We start from the raw sequence: 17,101 nt of genomic DNA, 5'->3' as shown, positions 1-17,101 counted from the left end.
AGGCAAAAGTGGCCCAAATCTGATCTTGTGGGGTTTTTGTTTTTGTTTTTTTTTTTGGCAGTATGATCTCAGTGTGACCATTCATATCAGATTTCATTCATTCTTTAACATCACCCACTCTCCTGAAGTGACTTGCTGAGAGACTCAGAGACGCTGACAGATGTAGTTACACATCCTGAAATTTTGGGTGAAATCTGTTTCTGTGAATCAGAATTGCACCACTCCTGGCTCGTCCACAGGAACTTCTGTACCAAAGTAGGAGCCATTGCTCCACAACGAGGCATAATTAAAAATTTGTACTGTATCTGATGAGGGTCAGTTCAGGACTGTGACCAGTTCACACTGGAATCTGGTGTTGGCTGCATTTAAAAAATAATGTCAACAGCCAGCCAAACAAACAAACAAACAAACAAACAAACAAACAAAAGATCTGAACAATAAATAATAATTAGACACTAAGGCTTGCATTGTGAATGAAGCCTATGAGTTGTTCACAGCTCCACCAGATCCCCTTCTAAACTTCTCACATGGTTTAATTTCTATAAATGTTTAGATTATCCATTATCTCTCCAAAAATCAATTGGTTATTTAGCTACAACAGTAAAATGCTGTTCTAACATTGATGCATCAGTATTAACACTCTAATGACGTTATATCTTACAACGATTAGTCAATTAATTAGTCAAACAAAACAAACAAAAAAATATTTTGATAATTAATTAAATATTTCAGTAATTTTCTCAAAAAATCAAACCTTGACTGGTTTCATCTTTTTTTTACTGCTTGTCTTTGTCATGTATGATTTAAAATGAAGAGTATTTTTACATTATTGTATCTGTACTTTTACTTTAGTAATGTATTTGAATACTTCTCCCACCACTGGAGTTAAAAAGTGTTGACTTCAACCTGATTACACTCTGTTGCAGGCGGTGTCTCCTCTGAACAGCCTGGCAGTCAAGGAAGATAACAAAAGTCATCGGAGAAGGACAGCACCATCGACCCGCAGTGTCAGAGGAGAAATATGCAAACCAGATATTAAATGAGTTATCACAGAGGCTGATAACAGTTTCTGACTTGATGTTCTGTTCCCTGACAAACTGAGACACGAGGGACAGATCGTCAGGAGGACAAACAGGACGAACTGTGAGGTTCACCTCTCAGGGATGACCAGTGCTCGGCTGCTGAAAGCTTCACCAGAAGACTCTGTGTTTGGTGCCCAGCCTTCTCACAGGATGCCATCCACTGTCACCGCCGTACCCCGTGGGGTCTTTGGACCCTCGCCGCCCCCTCCAGCCGTCTGGCCTCCTCTGGACTTCGCCATGGGTGCTCTCGCATGCTGCGCTGCCTGTGTGTTCACTAACCCCCTGGAGGTAGTGAAGACCCGCCTGCAGCTTCAAGGAGAGCTGCGTGCACGGGGGTCCTACCAGAGACACTACCGAGGAGTCCTGCAGGCCCTCTGGTTGGTGGGCCGCACAGATGGACTGCGGGGCCTCCAGAAGGGGCTCTCAGTGGGGCTGATCTACCAGGGTGTGATGAACGGAGTAAGGCTGGGGTCCTACTCTTACTGTGAAGCTCTGGGGATCACCTCCTACCATGGGGGCAGTCTGCTGTCAGGGGCTGGGGCCGGGGCACTGGGTGCCTTCATTGCTTCTCCTGCTTACCTGGTGAGTTGATTTTTTTCTTGAAAGAGCAGATAACATCAACAACAACATAACAGGAATAATTTACTTTATTCATAAAGCACATTTCATACAAAACATGCAGCTCAAAGTGCTTTACATTTGAGAAGGACCAAAAATGAGAAATACAGTAATTAAAAATCAGGCAAATAAATTAAAATCAGGCTGAAGAAATAGATTTGAAGGCATAATAATAACTGCTGAAAAGAGGAAAAAACAATAAAGGCACTAAACATCATTTAAAGTAAAAATGGCACATAAGGTCATTTAAAAGACGTAGACGGCCATTTGAAAACAGTTCAAGGGGCATTTAAAAACAGCCAGTGAAACACCAAGTAATGCCCACGCATCGTAGTGAGCAGTGCTATAGAAAGGCAGGGTTAAAAATATGTATTTTTAAGTGCTGTTAAGAGTTTTCAACAGAGACCGCCTCTCTGATATGTTTGGGTAGGCTGCTCCATACTTTGGGAGCATGACTGAAAAAAGATGCATCTCTTTTTTTTTTCTTTTTGGTGGAATTTTGGGTATCTAGAAACGCAGCATTAAAGGATCTAAGAGTGTGTGAGGAAATGTAAAACAACAGGAAATCTGTGATGTAGGATTGTCCTAAACAGTTTTCAGTTTTGCATACACATAGAAGGACTCAAAAAAAAGGCTCTTACCTTTCGTGTTTTTTTCCCATCTAGACTGTTTTGGTGTGAGTTGCAGAGTTTTCGAGAGATTGGCTGTACTCTCTCAAATATAAGGGAACAAGGTGGCACTCAGCTTGTGGTGCTCAAAGGGTGAAAAAATGCATTGTGGGTTATCTTGAGAAACTGGGTCAGTATTTCTGGAAAGAGACTTTGCTGCTCAGTTTTTCAAATGTATTTTTGGCACTTTTGGCACCAAAAGCCGAGTGCCATCTAGTTCCAACATATTTGAGAGAAGGCAGCCAATATCTCCAAAACCACAACACTCACAACAAAACAATCTAGATGGATAAGCAGTTCCACGGGTAAGAGGACAGGTATGTATTTTGGATTTTGGGATGAAGCGATCTCTGTTTGTGACCCCTCATCAAAGGGTGGCTGGCTGTGAGCTGTGTGCAGTTCATGTACAAAGTGATTTTTAACTTCGTTTTTTTTTTTTTTTCAGGCCTGAAGAGGTAAAACTATACTGCATTTGGCAAGAAAAGAGCAAAAATTAGAGAAAAGTTGGAAAAATAAACAGTTTTCTTTAGTGCAGTTTTTTATTTCTCATTTTCATTTCCTATTATCTTTTGACCTCATACATTCATCCTATGACCCCCTGAGGGAAGTATTGCTCTATAGGTCATTATAGGTCAGCAGCTCTACAGTTTTTTTTTTTTTAATTAAATCAATATGTGTTAAAAGACATTTGTAGGTCAATTTATATTGCATCCAGTTACTGTATATAAAAAGATGAACTACATGATTTTTGTAGTTTGTTTCATAACTTAATGTGACATTAAGATATACTGATGTTACTGAGAATAATGTTGAATTTTCCTTTCAAACATTTGACATATGTCCCTCAGATGTTGTACAAGATTTCAGCCATTATGTCCTTTTGGTGTTATCTGTTGTGTCTGTTTGTGGTCTAAAAACTAAGGTTAATAGGAAACTGAAACCCCTTGGACCTTTGAGAGTGGATCATCCTATCAGCTTACAATCAACACACTCAGCCTCACACACACATGTTAAAGAAAACCACATAAGTTAATTAACAGTCAAACAACTGACATAAGCAAAAACAGGACAAGAGAGCTAATGTGGAAAGAGGATATGGGTAATTGTGTTTCTCCAGCGACATAATGCATATGTCAGCTTTGTTAACAGATCAGCAGCAGGCGGGTTTGTAACGTTAGATTATATTGTTAAGTTCATTGTAAAGCATGAGGTGTTCATAGTTCATTCATGTCAGCCACTACAGGACACACTTACTTACCTTTATGTACTTCACTGAAAAAGATCCTTTTCTTTTTAAAGTTTCACCACAGCTAACACAAATGAATGAATTTTCATGGATTCGTTTGATTTATCTAAATTCTGCACCACAGATGCAGCTTACATTAAAAATCACAGAGGACGCAAACACAATAAAGGCAGAGGACTTATTTCCATTGTGGTCCTCTGGTAAAACATTTAACACATCACACTTGGCCATTCAAAGCTAAGAATTGAAATTGTCTACAGTACCAGTTGAAGATTTAATAACATTGTTATTAAATCTTTTATTGCAAGTGCTGAAAACAGTGTGCAAAAGTCTCTCTTTTTTTTAAAGAAACTAAAAAAGAAAACATGTTTTCACATTTAATTTTTTATATCTGCAGTATTAATCTACAATATACAAAAATAATTAAAAAATAAAGAAAAAACACTGAATGTGAAGATGTGCCTGAACTTTTTACTGGTACTGTACGCTACATTGTGCTTTGTAACCATTTCTTTAAGGCCACTTTAGGCTCTGTGAGGTACTTGGCTTCAGATTTGTGGGCAGATTATTCCACAGTACTGCTGCACTGAAATGTGTTTTTGCTCATTAGGTAATTGAATCAGAAAGGTATGAAGTCTGTCAAGCTGCCTCTTGTAAAGTAGCTTTGATTGTCTTTTAAAAGTGAGACATAATTAAGAACTTTGGTACCATATTATTAACTGTTTTCTGAGTGAGCGGCATCTAAATACAAATGATTCATTTTTCTTTTTTTGTTTCCTCAGACTGCTTCCTTTCTTAACTTTGGGAAAATAAAACAAAAATGGATTTTTGTTCTAAATATGCTGTAAATATGGATATAATTTGTGAACTGGAATCTTTTCAAAAGCTAATATGAACAGCAACCAGTAACTCTTTCAATGCACATACGGACACATTATGGCCGGGCATGAGAAAAAAAAATAAATCAGAAGAGGAAGATTTTTTGAAAATTCTGCACTTTGAGAATAACATTGAAATGTTGAGAATAAAATCAAAATATTAAGAACAAACTTAAATTACCATTTTTATTCTTGAAATGGTATTTCAACTTTGTTCTTGACATTTCGAGTTAATTCCCCAAATGCAAAATAAAAAATTCCTTTTCCTCTGATTTTTTTTTTTTCATCTGCCTGGCACAAAATGTGACTCTATCCTTTGAACAATGCCTTTTTTGAGCCACTAAAGATAAAGGTAAAGCAAAGATTACTAGAAGAAGTTTAAAGAGAAAATGATGGAAAACAACAGCAGCTTCCTAACTGTGTGAAATAAATTATGGATGTCACACACGTGGAAAAAACCATGCGAACCATCTGGGATTTGGCCTGAACAACAGTAGCATAAGTCATTACAAACAGACACATGGAAGCACACCAGCTCAGTTTCAAAGACGTCTCAAGTGTCCTCAATCTATTTTTATTCAGCACGAGTCCTTCTGAGGTGAACATGTATGGTCGAGTCTTGTTAGTCACATCATCTACTTTGAAAGAATACGAGATAAGACAAGATGACTTAACTATATATTGATGAGTAATATATGTTTTCATTACCCGTCTGTCCACACGCAGGACGCACTCAGCTTCGTTTGTGAAAATAGACACAGATTTAATGCGCATCGATAAAACCAGACAAGACTCATAAATGCTTATCTTTTTAACGCATGTTTTGAATTCACACCAGTTTCAAATGTCACTTTCTCTTATTGATTTACGGCGCAATTTATGAACATCCTCTGCACGTCCTCTGTAGTGTGAGAGTAGTGGTGTTGCTTTTCTGCCCCGGCCGTCCATCAATATATTTGAAACACTCTAACCTTTGGCTCCGTCATGGAAAGACAATATTGTTAGATGACACGTTTGTCCATATCTAGGTCACTAAATATACCCTGCGCTTTGCTTCAACCTGCCCACTGGTGCCAAAAATATACAGTATCGTGTGGCTCCTTGCTGTTGGCATGAATAAAGGAAGGAGAAGTGAAGGTTATTTTATTTACTCCGTGCAGGAGTTCGACTGCTGCACAGTATGATCATCACAGTTTGGTACACATGAATCACTGAGAGATTTGTTAATCAAGTTCCGGGCAAAGAGTGTGTTATGAAACTGTTACCTGGAGACCATTGGTTACCTGTAATTGTTACATAACTCATCCTGGCATGTGACTCAGACTTTATCCAACTTAGTGACAAGACTAGTTTTGTCTGTACTCAGATTATTTTTTTGGCACAGTGTCTGGAACAGTCTGACTTCACATTAAACCTTGTGTGCTGCTCTTTCATCACAGGTGAAGACCCATCTGCAGGCTCAGGCTATGGAAACCATTGCAGTAGGCCACCAGCACAACCATCTGGTAAGACTCATAAGACACTGGAATACATTATGAGTTTATTTAAGTTCAAGTTCAATGTTAAGCTGACTTTATTTTCACAAAAAAAGGACATTTGAGTGGTGAGAAAAGCAGATAAAAAGTGTACAATACACAGGGAAGAAAGAGGTTCCTTCCCTATTTTATCTGGAATTACCTTATTGTTTACTTAAGTAAAAATAGCACTATCACTGTGTAAATGTACATCAATATAAGTAAAAACAATCATGAAAAACTCAAAGTACATGTATGAGCAGTTTCATGTAGGAACTACTTTCTTGCTAGTGGAAAGTACTTCCTACATGAAACTGCTCACAAGAAGGTCTGTGGAGTAACCAGGTCATAATTTTTTGGAAAGAGACACTGTAATAAAGTTTTTCAGTTATATTTTTTGCGCTTTGAACCCTACAAGCTGAGTGCAGTTTATTCCCATTATATTGGAGAGAAGGCAGACATCTCTAGGGCGATTACTCCAAAACTCTAACCAAACCAAACAATCTAAACAGACATATAGTACTACGGGCCAGGAGCAAAATATGTATTTTTGATTTTGGGGTGAACTGTCCCTTTAACATCCTGGGATTGGAACTCAGCAATCAATTCTCTTTTGGAAACTTGAGTAAATGGAGTTCATTACATTCCATCACTGATAGATACTGTATTTTGGAGTTAAATATTTGTACTGATGTGACGTAAACAAAAAGTCAAAGTATCACAATCAAAACTTCATTATACAATATTTATTGTGATGTGAAAAAAGCAAAGATGTGTACAGCATCTATAAAATTTGACTTCATAAAATAATTAAAACAAAATGTAACCATGCAATTTTATGGTAGACTTTGTCACAGTCCAGTAAGGTATAGACATTTTTTCTCATGATATCACAATATTTGATATAATGTTACATCCCTAGTCACAGTCAGGCCAAATAGTTGTATTTAGACATTTGTGCAGGCAGTCAGCATTTACACAATGAGACTTTTCTAAAGGGGGATAAATACTGCATTGATTACAACACCAAGTGGTGATGATGCCATCATTACATGTTTTTCCACAGAGCATTAAACTTCTGTTGTAGGCTGGCTGCTTTGCACTGTTACGGCTCAAAGTTATATACATGAAAAAGGCTTTTTAATACGTCAGACACATAAGGTATCATAAAGTACTATTATCTGCTACTTCCAACACACCAGTGCCTTTGTTTTCTTCTGTTTCAGGGAGTGTCAGATGCCTTTATTACCATCTATAGAAAAGAAGGTTTAATTGGTCTGTGGAGGGGTGTGAACGGGGCCGTACCTCGAGTCATGGTGGGATCAGCTGCTCAACTGGCAACCTTCACCTCGGCCAAGGACTGGGTGTCACATTCCCAGGTAGACGTGAGAAACAGCTGACAATGTTACAGCACATGCAACCAGACAGCTGCTGTCACGCCACCAGCCAGAAGTCAGCCCTCAGTTAATAATCAATTTCTCTCTTTCTTTGCAGTGGTTTAGTCCAAACAGCTGGCTCACAGCTCTGATAGCTGCTATGATTAGTGGAGTCGCCGTGGCGATCACCATGACACCATTTGACGTCATCAGCACACGGCTCTACAACCAGCCGGTGGATGAGTGTCATAGGGTGAGCTGTTTATACAACTTCTTTTCATCAAATTGGACACAGCCACAAATATTTTTCACTTAACAAAGCTGCTACAATAATCCTATATTGTATTTGGTATCACTCCATCAGAAATAGTGAAGATGGGACATAAATACTTGTATATAACAATATGCATAACTGCATGAAAACAAATCACACAGACTTAGATGGATGTTAAATCATCATCTGTTAGCACATGGAAAATAATAGTCAAAGAGATTCAAGAAAGAATCACTCATAAGTTGAGAAACAGAAAAGATGATTTCATAAGAAACTTGAGTAAATGGGTCAAGGAAACAGATGGAGTGTAATAGTAAAATTAAGAAAGTACAACAGGATTAAGCCCCCTGTTTTTTCTGTCCTTCCTTTTATTTTCTTTCTTTCTTTATATTTCTTTCATTTCTTTTGTCCTGTATGCAGTAAAACTGTATGAATGTGAAAACATGCATAATAATAAAAAAATATTCATGCACCAATAATGACAGAAAAGACAACTGTAAGATCAGATATTGTAGCTAAATGCAAACAAAAACAAAACCTCTGGAGACTTATTATTTTCCTTGTTTGTCTTTCAGGGCCGTCTGTACCATGGATTTTTAGATTGTATGCTGAAGGTGTGCCAAGCTGAGGGCCTGCTCGGGTTGTATAAAGGCATGGGCCCCGTCTTCCTGCGTTTGGCCCCACACACGGTGCTCAGCATGCTGTTCTGGGATCTGATGAGGCAGCAGGCATTGAAGAACAACTACAGTCAAGGAAGGAGCTAAAACAGCACAAACACCTGTGTATGATTGACTGGACTCTGTTACAGCTACTGAAGTGGGCCATCAATGTACGAAACACTGAACTTTAACCAGAAGTTCCTCATTTTGGTAAATGTGTTTGTTCACTTTCTTGCAAGGAGCTGGAAAAGGAGATTGATACCGTTTTAATGTTTGTACAATAAATATAAAGCTACAGAGAGCAACTGGTTAGTTTAGCTTAGCATAAAAACTGCAAAAAACAGGGGGAATTGGCTAGCCTAGCTCTGTCCAGTCATTACACAATCCACCTAGCAGCACCTCTAAAGCTCACTGATTTACCTTTCCTAGGTCCTGACCCTTTACTCTTTGTTTCCTGTGCTTACATATGTCGCTGGTTGATAGGCTCATTTATGATAAAAAAGAAAAGAAAAAAAAAAGAAAATGGGTTGAAAGATGTTGCTGTAAAAGTGACCTTCATATCTTAAATTAGCTAATGTTAGTGTAGTACTTGCTCACTCCAAGCTAATCCACATCAATCATTAGCTAGCTAGTTAGCAAGCATTTTGCTAACTTAAGCTAACTTGAGAAGTGACCCTATATGGTGCTTTTACAGGAAAAGAAGAAAATTGACTGTGTACCAAGTTTGCTCAACTGTTATTGGAGCACAGAGCAAAAAGAGGCAGGACTTAGAGGGGTCAATTAACACATCTTATACCATGGTCTGAGTGAATACTCTTTTTAATGCACATGTAGTTTGGCTCAGTTTAATCACTGTTCAAAATTAATCTGCTACCCAACTTATTACCATAGCAACATTAAAGAGCACAGCTGTCAAAGCTTAATTACTCATCATCAACTGTGGCAAGCCAGCTGAGTTAGAAACTTATTTTAATCTGTTTGGAGAGTACAGCACTTTTGAAGAGTGGGATGCAACAGAGGAGAGAGAAACAGAGAAGAAAAAAACTAAACAACTGAAAAATGGCGCAAGGAACTGACAACCGAAGAGCTTAAAATGGCAACGGAGGAGAAGGATGAAAGTAAGACGAAAAAGGCAACAAAATGGGCAGTTAGTATACTGCCCATTTGCTAAACCAAAAACAAAAGAACACAGATTTGGAAACTCTGGAAACTCATACTTAATGACACCTTACATGAATGTTATGCCTCGGTTCAGTCCATTTCAATGTAATAAGTGGAGTTCAAGTCAAGCAGTGCTGTCTTTAAAGTCCTCTCAAAACGCTATTGAATTACAGGTGTCAGTTCCTTCTGCTGTTTTTCAGTTGTTGTTTTTTTTTCTTTCTATTTCTCTAATGCAAGGTAAGGTCTTGCTTCATAACTTCTAAAAAGTTCTGTGAATGCTTGTAACACACATTTTCTATCTCATGGTACATTTAATGCAGACCTACTTGTTGATTATCCCTTACATATCTATGTACCAAAAAAACAACCGTATTTCTTGGCCACAACAGTAATTTCATTGAGTTTCAGCTAGTTGCCAGCAAGTAGTGATTTTACGCTTAGGTTTCTGTACAAATTAAACAACATGCAACATGTTCATTAGTGAGCTTTACAGGTGCTGGTAGGTGGATTTTGTTGCCCTCTGACACCCCAAGGCTAGCTGTTTCCCCTATTTCCAGTCTTCTTGCTAAACTAAGCTGACGACTACTTGATGTAGCTTCATATTTACCATACAGACAACAGAGTGGCGTCCAAAGCTATGTATATGTCGATGCCACGTTCACCCTTGCATCATATGTCAACGTCTCTGCCATATTGGACAGGGCAAGACTGACTTGTAAACAGTGGAGCTGCGTTTTTTTCTGGATAAAAATAACTAACATTTACATTCCTCAACTGATTTCAATGAGTTGATTTTATATCCGATCTTCTCATCAACTCTGCCAAAAAGCAAATAAGTGATTTTTTTTTTCCAAAAATGTCAAACTATTCCTTTAAGTGAGACTTGTTTTGACTGAAGATGGACGATTTAAATACTTGATAAAGATGGACACATGTTGCACAGAATCCTATCAGATTTCTCAGATATATGAGGTTGCTGATGAACTCTCAGGTTTTACCTTAAAACCTCGTATGCGTATGACTTGACATGCAGTGTCTCTGACTTTCAAAGCACAGCTGAAATGAAAGAGGTGAGAGTGCCGATGACCTGGAGAAACAGGTCTGGATTATTAGAAAATAAGCTCTGTATTCCGTGTTTATAGTCCAGTGTGGCTGCTGTAATTGATCACAGTTTGTTTTAATGGATAATTCTAGTTGCCTTGTCTGCTGTATGTAAAGAAAGACATCTGATGAGAATGTTTTTGTTTACTGACTACTCATAACTAAAGCCAAGAATGCCATTTGATTTGAGGTTTTTATTTACAGAAATGTAACCTACGGTTACTTCAAGCCTTTGAACAGCAGTTAATAATAATAATAGTTATAATAAAAACATTTTTTTCTATGAAATGTATGAAATATATTTTGTCTTTGTATCCTGTTAAAAAGACAAATGCTGCAAGTTTTGAAATACATGATATCTCACACCCCATTTACACCTGGTCTGTATACTGATAAGTTATCCAGATAAGCAAAAACTCACATTCATGCAAGCTGTAAGCGCTACTTGATCTGAGTGTGATCAGATCTGCCTCACCACATCTGGAAGTAGTCTGACTTGCATTGTGTTCAGATTTTATATAGGTGTACACCCAGTCTGTATGACAATCTGGATAATATATCCAGATGCAGATCACATTTTAATATCAGGTGTAAATGGGGTTTTAGGAGCGTAGCTGGAAAAAAGTAAATTCAGTTCATCCATGTCTTTGAGATGAGGCCGAGAGTTTACTCATGTATTTTCAGATCAACTGCATTGATCAATGAGATGAAACAAGGGTTACCCACCTCTGTATTTACCGCCACACCCCTGATTGTAAGCAAAGTGTGATTTTACTTTGACCCAGTGAAAAGGCGCCTGATTGCTCTGTGAGCTTAATCATCTTTTTGAGAGGATTTTCAGTCTGTTTCATCAGGAAATGATTAAACTGACAAACACACTCATATCACATTTGACCTTTGGAACAAGCATGGAGAGCACTCGGACCTGCAGCAGGAAGAAATACAGGAAACGTGACAGTTTGGCTCACAGGACTAGTAGTTTCTGATCAGGTTCTTAAATGGAGCAACTTGAGTGAGAGATCATAGCGCCCTTAATGAGCCGAGGAAAACATAAAAATGTTTTTCCCCTTTTCCTGGATCCTGGGAATTTCTGAATCAAGCCCAGTAGACGGTTTTCTTCAAGGTGAGTTGATATGTTTTTCTCCCTCATGACAATAAAATCCTAATGTACTTCTCTTTAAAGTAATTTCTTTACGTACTTGTGTTGTAGTAGTGGTGTTATTCATGTTTTAAAGGTATCGTGGGAGCATGTGGAATATCAGTGCTGTGCAATTTGACGAGAGTCCACCATTTCATTCAAACATGCAAGTGAGTTTATTCTGTAAAAAAGGAGTAAATATTTGACATACAGTGCAAAGAAAAGTGACAAAGACTTATAATTTGAAGTCGACAGTCCTCCCCAGATTTTTGAACTTTGTATTAAACTCAAACTCTTGTTTTAAGATAAACAACAACAACAAAAATTGTTGATGATTTATTTTTTCTTCTTAAAAAGACTTTCAGTTTTAGAAGCAAACAAACAAAAACATATTTCAAAAATTTGAGTAAATTAATTAAAGTAAGAAGTGAATAATGGTTAATAATTTAAATAATGACAAATTGGGTTCACAGGTCATTGGGGAAATGTTTGAAATAGCCACCAGAAACCGTCCAAGATTCAAGGTTATCTATAGAAGAAAAAAATTATCTTAACAAAAGTTTACAGGTCAGCATTACGTGTTTTTGTTTATCTTTAGTTTCTTTCGATATATAAGAGTTGGAGTTTGATTAAAAACTCAAACATCTAGTGAAGGCTGTTGTCTTAAAGTTGTCTCTCCACACAGTGATTCTGAATCTGAAACTGAAAGCAAACAGAAGTCATCCTCTCCTCCTGTCAGTCCTCGGAGATGGAACTGGAGAACATCTGTCCAGTTCTGGGTCCTGGTGGTCCTCTTGTCTCTGGTGGGCTTGAGGGTCTCTGCTCTGATAGTGCTGGAGTTTTCTCTCAGAGCTGTTTCTGCCTGGATGTCAGCAGGACAGGTGAGTTCCTCAAACACACCAACATTATATCATAGCTGATAAGAGATGATCACAATTAGATTCTGATTAAATTACTAAACTAACAGTTTATTGATACACAAAGTATCATATCAAAATATGATATTTTTCTATCCTACCCAAGTAGTTTTTTGTGCCCGTACAGTTGAAAGTATAAAACAGAAAAGCAAAAAAAATGTTGCCTATAAACATCACCTGGATGATTATTGTAGAGTTGCAACTGATGTTTACAATAAATGGTTCAAAAATACTGTGTAGTGCATCTATAAACATCTGGAAGACCATTATAAAGTTGCAGCTGATGTTTGCAAAATTTTGAATTGTTTAAATGGTTATTATATATATATATATATATATATATATATATATATATATATATATATATATATATATATATATATATATATATATATATATATATATATATATATATATATATATATATATATATATATACGTATATATATATTATATATATATATTATATATATATTATAAAGTCTTACTGATCTCTCTAATACTAATCTGACCCATTTTCCTCCTTGCTTCTGCATCTATCTGATGTCAGGATGCTAATGGCAGAGGTCTGGACCTGCTCCTCATCCAGTGTCAGTTCTCCCTGGGCTGCGGCCTCACCTGTACTCTGGGCTTCCTCCATCAGGGGGCTCCACACAGCTCTATCAGCTTGTTCCTAGCAGCTGCTCTCAGCTGGGCGCTGGCAGGCGTCAGCCACAGTCTGTGGAGCCATGTGGCCAGATTCTACCCACTACACAGCACAGAGCGTTACTGTGGGAAGTGCATCACCCTCCTGACCTCTGGACACGCCATCCTGGCTTCACTGCAAAGAGCGGTTGTCTTGGCCTTCGCTCTAGCAACTGTGGCTTCCACCACTACGGTTTATGACCACTTCCTGTCCCAGAAGGATGCTCTCAAGTTCTGGACTCCCTTGACACTCTGCTACACGATGCTGGTGGTCTATATTCAAGGTGACAGAACTGAAAAGACTAGTTTGGTTACCTTTGCACAGTGACAAATAACATAAGAGACACAAGTCAGTCAGTTCACAGCAGACGACAAATGAAAGAACACCAACTAACACGTTTTTGTTTTTTTGCAATTTTTATTTAGAGAATAATTGAAAACATTTCATCAACTACAAAGAAATAGTCTTGCAGTTACAGAGAGCAGCAGAAGTCTGCGTCAAATGAGCATTTTTAAATTGTGGGAAAAAGCCACCAACCATGTTCTTTATTCCGACAAATATTTGATCCGTTTTGTCCAGCTTACGATGTATGTGTCATTTCTTTATCTCAGAAACAAGGTCAGTCTTTCCATCTCATAAATCTCTTTGATGATTTCAAGCCAGTCATCTGTGGGTGGGTTGGTTTGTAACCATTTATGAGTAATAGCTTTTTTTTGCTGCACCAGTCAATATTTTCTGAAGGTGTTTGTTGTCTCATATTATTGCTACTGGCAGATTACACAGGTAAAGTGACGCACAAATCAGTGGGATCTGCTGCCCAAGAATACATTGTATGATTCTCCAACTACTTTCCCAAAATAGTTGTGAGATGGTTCCAAAGAGTTAAATAAATAAGTTTTAAAACAAAAATTGGTTAGGAGACCAGGCAATCTTTTCCTCAGAAAGTAGAGAAAAAAGAGGGATTGTAAAAAAAAAAAAAAAAAACACAAACAACATAGGATCTACCACTTTAACTCCATAAAGTGTGACCACTTTTTTCATTATGTGGACTTCATTAACTGTATCTCACAATCTAACGTGTCTTAAGAAGAGATTAGTTTGATTTAGGCAGTTAATAATACACCTGAAACCAGAAGCAATAAAACATGCAATAACGCTGTTGGTAAGTTTTTGTTTTATTTTTCACAGAGGACCAGAATCGTCAGACTGGTATGGAGGCCTTGATGCACACAGTAGTTCTGAGACTGGGAGCCTTACTGGTGCTCATGCTGACTGTGGGTGACTGGTCTGATGTCCTCCACATCCTCATCACGTTCCTGGGTGAAGCCGTCTGCCTGCTGCCCTCTCAGGACTTGCTTCAAGCCGTGTTACAGGTCTGTGTCAATCATCTCTTCTGCTCACAGTGATGTTACCAAAATATCTTACAGTTCACTTTTTTTGCATTTATGCCATCACTTCTGGCACATGACTGTTTCTGTTACTTGTTTGTAATGCTGAGAACTGTGACATTGACAGGTTACATGAAATTTTCATGCTTCCTCTTTAGGGAGAAGAAGAAGACATGAGCTTGAGAAAATCCAGTAACAAATCAAGGGGAGGAACACGGACAACACAATCAGACAACAGTTGATTGATGGCGTACCTGAAATCTACCTCAAATACAAGTGTCTACCTCCAGTGTCAAGATGTGCTAATACTTGATATTAATAAGAAAATAATAAAAGGATTATTGTGCACTTACTGTTGTTAAGTCTTGTTTAACTAGAAGGAAAGCATGAGAAGTTTGCAATTTTGCACCTGCTGGATCAGGATCTTAAACTAATTTTATTATTGTGGGAAATGATGTTGCTGTAATGTTACACTTTTTCCATGCTTTATGTAATGGAAGGAAAATATGTGAAAAGGGGTTGTTAAGCTGCATCATAAATATTCTGTATTCCTGTTGATGTTTTTGTGTAGTAATACAGCATAATTTTGCCAGGCCCAAGTAATTCAGTAAAGTGATAGAGTGGATAGAAACGAGCAGAAGCTGATGAAAGTGTAAACAGATGACATTTCCACCAGCAGAGGATGAAGGTTTGTTAAATGATTCACTCAACAATATATAAAACCACCTCCTATATGGTGAGGGACCGAAAGCATCTAATTGTTCATTGTGCTTGAGAAGCATTTTGATGCACTTTTTATACATTAATTCCACAAGTTTCTGTGGCTCAGATATTCTACACAACTATTCTTGGACAAACACTTCCTTTATGAATAACATATGAAAAGGTATTGATGGATAGCAGATGAACTGGTCAGGAGGGTGTGTACATTTTACACACACAGGACACACAGGACACAAACCTTGGCCTCCTGGGTGAATGTCCTGTGTTTGTATGACCCATCCACCCCAACTCCTCCATATATATGGACTTTCTCACTTTTTATACAAAGTCACCTGACATAGATGGGTTTACATTGAAGTTAGTAGATAAGTCACTTGTGCAACTGTATTGAGTGCCGTGAGGCATGACGAAGTATTGTTAGTTGATGACCTATATCTGAAAAAACAGTTACGTATACATATTAATTATATAACTGTCATTCTGAAGGCACAAAGTTTTAAAGAAGTGGGCATGTAGGATGCAGTGAAGTTGGACATTATCCTGTTGCATTATAGAAAATGTAGGATCCAGCCTTTTTAACCTTTGACCCTTACTAAAGACCAGTGGTGCATTCCATTTGAATTGAAAAGTCAGACTTTCTGAGTTCCCAGTTGGAAATTTCATTTGGAACACCCCAGAATTCAGATTTCCAAAACTGAAAGTCAGAGGAGCCATACCGACCTCAAGATCCAAGATGGCTGCTCAATGGTTTGTGAAAGCTACAGTAATATTACCACTTCTGTCTTTTGTGTCTCATTCAGTCTGTCTGTGAAGATTCTCCAGGTCATGGTATCTCTCTGGTATCTCTATGGTATCTTTCCAGGTCACTGGACTTGTTTGAGGTTCTTGAAGATGTTTCACCTCTCATTCAAAAGAGTTCCAGGTATTTCACCTCTGATCTGGTCATTACTTTTGTTACTCTAAAGGCAAGTAGGGGGACAAATACCTGGAACTCCCCACTATTCAGAACTGAAGAAGCTTTTCAGGTGAGAGGTGAAACGTCTTCAATAACCTCAAGAAAGTCCAGTTGCCTTCAGAGCTCCCTGACATTAAATCAGTACACAGAGTGCTGTCCAACTTCTCTCTGACATGTTGCTACAGTGTTTGTTTGTGCAAAATACCACGTAAGAGCGACAGAACAAGCAAAACAAAGTTTTCCTGGAGGCGTCTATAATGGTTTTGCAACTTAAAAGAGGTTACCTCAGGTGTGACTCACTGGGTCATTCCCAGCTCCAACGTCTGACGTAAATGGAGCGCAGCATAAAACTAAGGACATCTCAACCACTGCTGCTTTGATTTTCATCCTTTTCTTTTTGATCTGTCTCTCACAGTTCTCCCAACTTCATTGCAGAACTAGTCCTTCATTCAAAGCAGTCAAGTAATCTTAACTCCCACTAGGGGAACATTTTGGTAAAATAACAGTAATTTTCCCTGGGAAGTAGTTTTTCCACCCATTCTGATGTTTACAGTTAGGAAGTCAACATTGGCTGTGATTGTGAACATGCAATTGTCACTGTTTTCCCTCTCTGCTGTGTTTCATCCTGTTCCTTTCCCTCCATTTCCCTCCATTCTCTTCCCATTGTTGCCCTGCTCGCCCAAATGAAGGATTACGGTAAAATAAATTACACTGTGAT

General features: G+C 38.0%; 2 protein-coding genes across 3 annotated transcripts; both read left to right on the top strand.

The window, feature by feature from the left end:
• Positions 1–923: 923 nt before the first annotated feature.
• Positions 924–8,616, top strand: LOC146303811 (solute carrier family 25 member 34-like). Its single transcript, XM_084714364.1, has 5 exons — positions 924–1,664; positions 5,932–5,997; positions 7,233–7,385; positions 7,501–7,635; positions 8,232–8,616. The coding sequence occupies exons 1-5, from the start codon at positions 1,164–1,166 to the stop codon at positions 8,418–8,420; spliced, it is 1,044 nt and encodes a 347-aa protein (XP_084570490.1). The 5' UTR covers positions 924–1,163; the 3' UTR covers positions 8,421–8,616.
• Positions 8,617–10,896: 2,280 nt separating this feature from the next.
• On the top strand, positions 10,897–15,053 carry LOC146303810 (transmembrane protein 82-like). 2 transcript variants are annotated; one of them, XM_084714363.1, is made up of 6 exons: positions 10,897–11,700; positions 11,813–11,881; positions 12,401–12,596; positions 13,183–13,600; positions 14,506–14,690; positions 14,864–15,053. In XM_084714363.1, the coding sequence occupies exons 2-6, from the start codon at positions 11,826–11,828 to the stop codon at positions 14,945–14,947; spliced, it is 939 nt and encodes a 312-aa protein (XP_084570489.1). In that variant the 5' UTR covers positions 10,897–11,700; positions 11,813–11,825; the 3' UTR covers positions 14,948–15,053. The 2 variants fall into 2 exon arrangements, with proteins under 2 accessions (XP_084570489.1, XP_084570488.1); XM_084714362.1 differs by having other exon boundaries at positions 10,899–11,700; positions 11,813–11,885.
• Positions 15,054–17,101: the final 2,048 nt, after the last annotated feature.

Source organism: Lutjanus erythropterus, unplaced genomic scaffold (assembly GCF_056507025.1).
Source record: "Lutjanus erythropterus isolate fLutEry1 unplaced genomic scaffold, fLutEry1.hap2 Scaffold_533, whole genome shotgun sequence".
Lineage (NCBI taxonomy): Eukaryota > Metazoa > Chordata > Actinopteri > Lutjaniformes > Lutjanidae > Lutjanus > Lutjanus erythropterus.
Note: the sequence above shows the minus strand (reverse complement) of the source record. Positions and strands in the feature narration are given on the sequence as shown.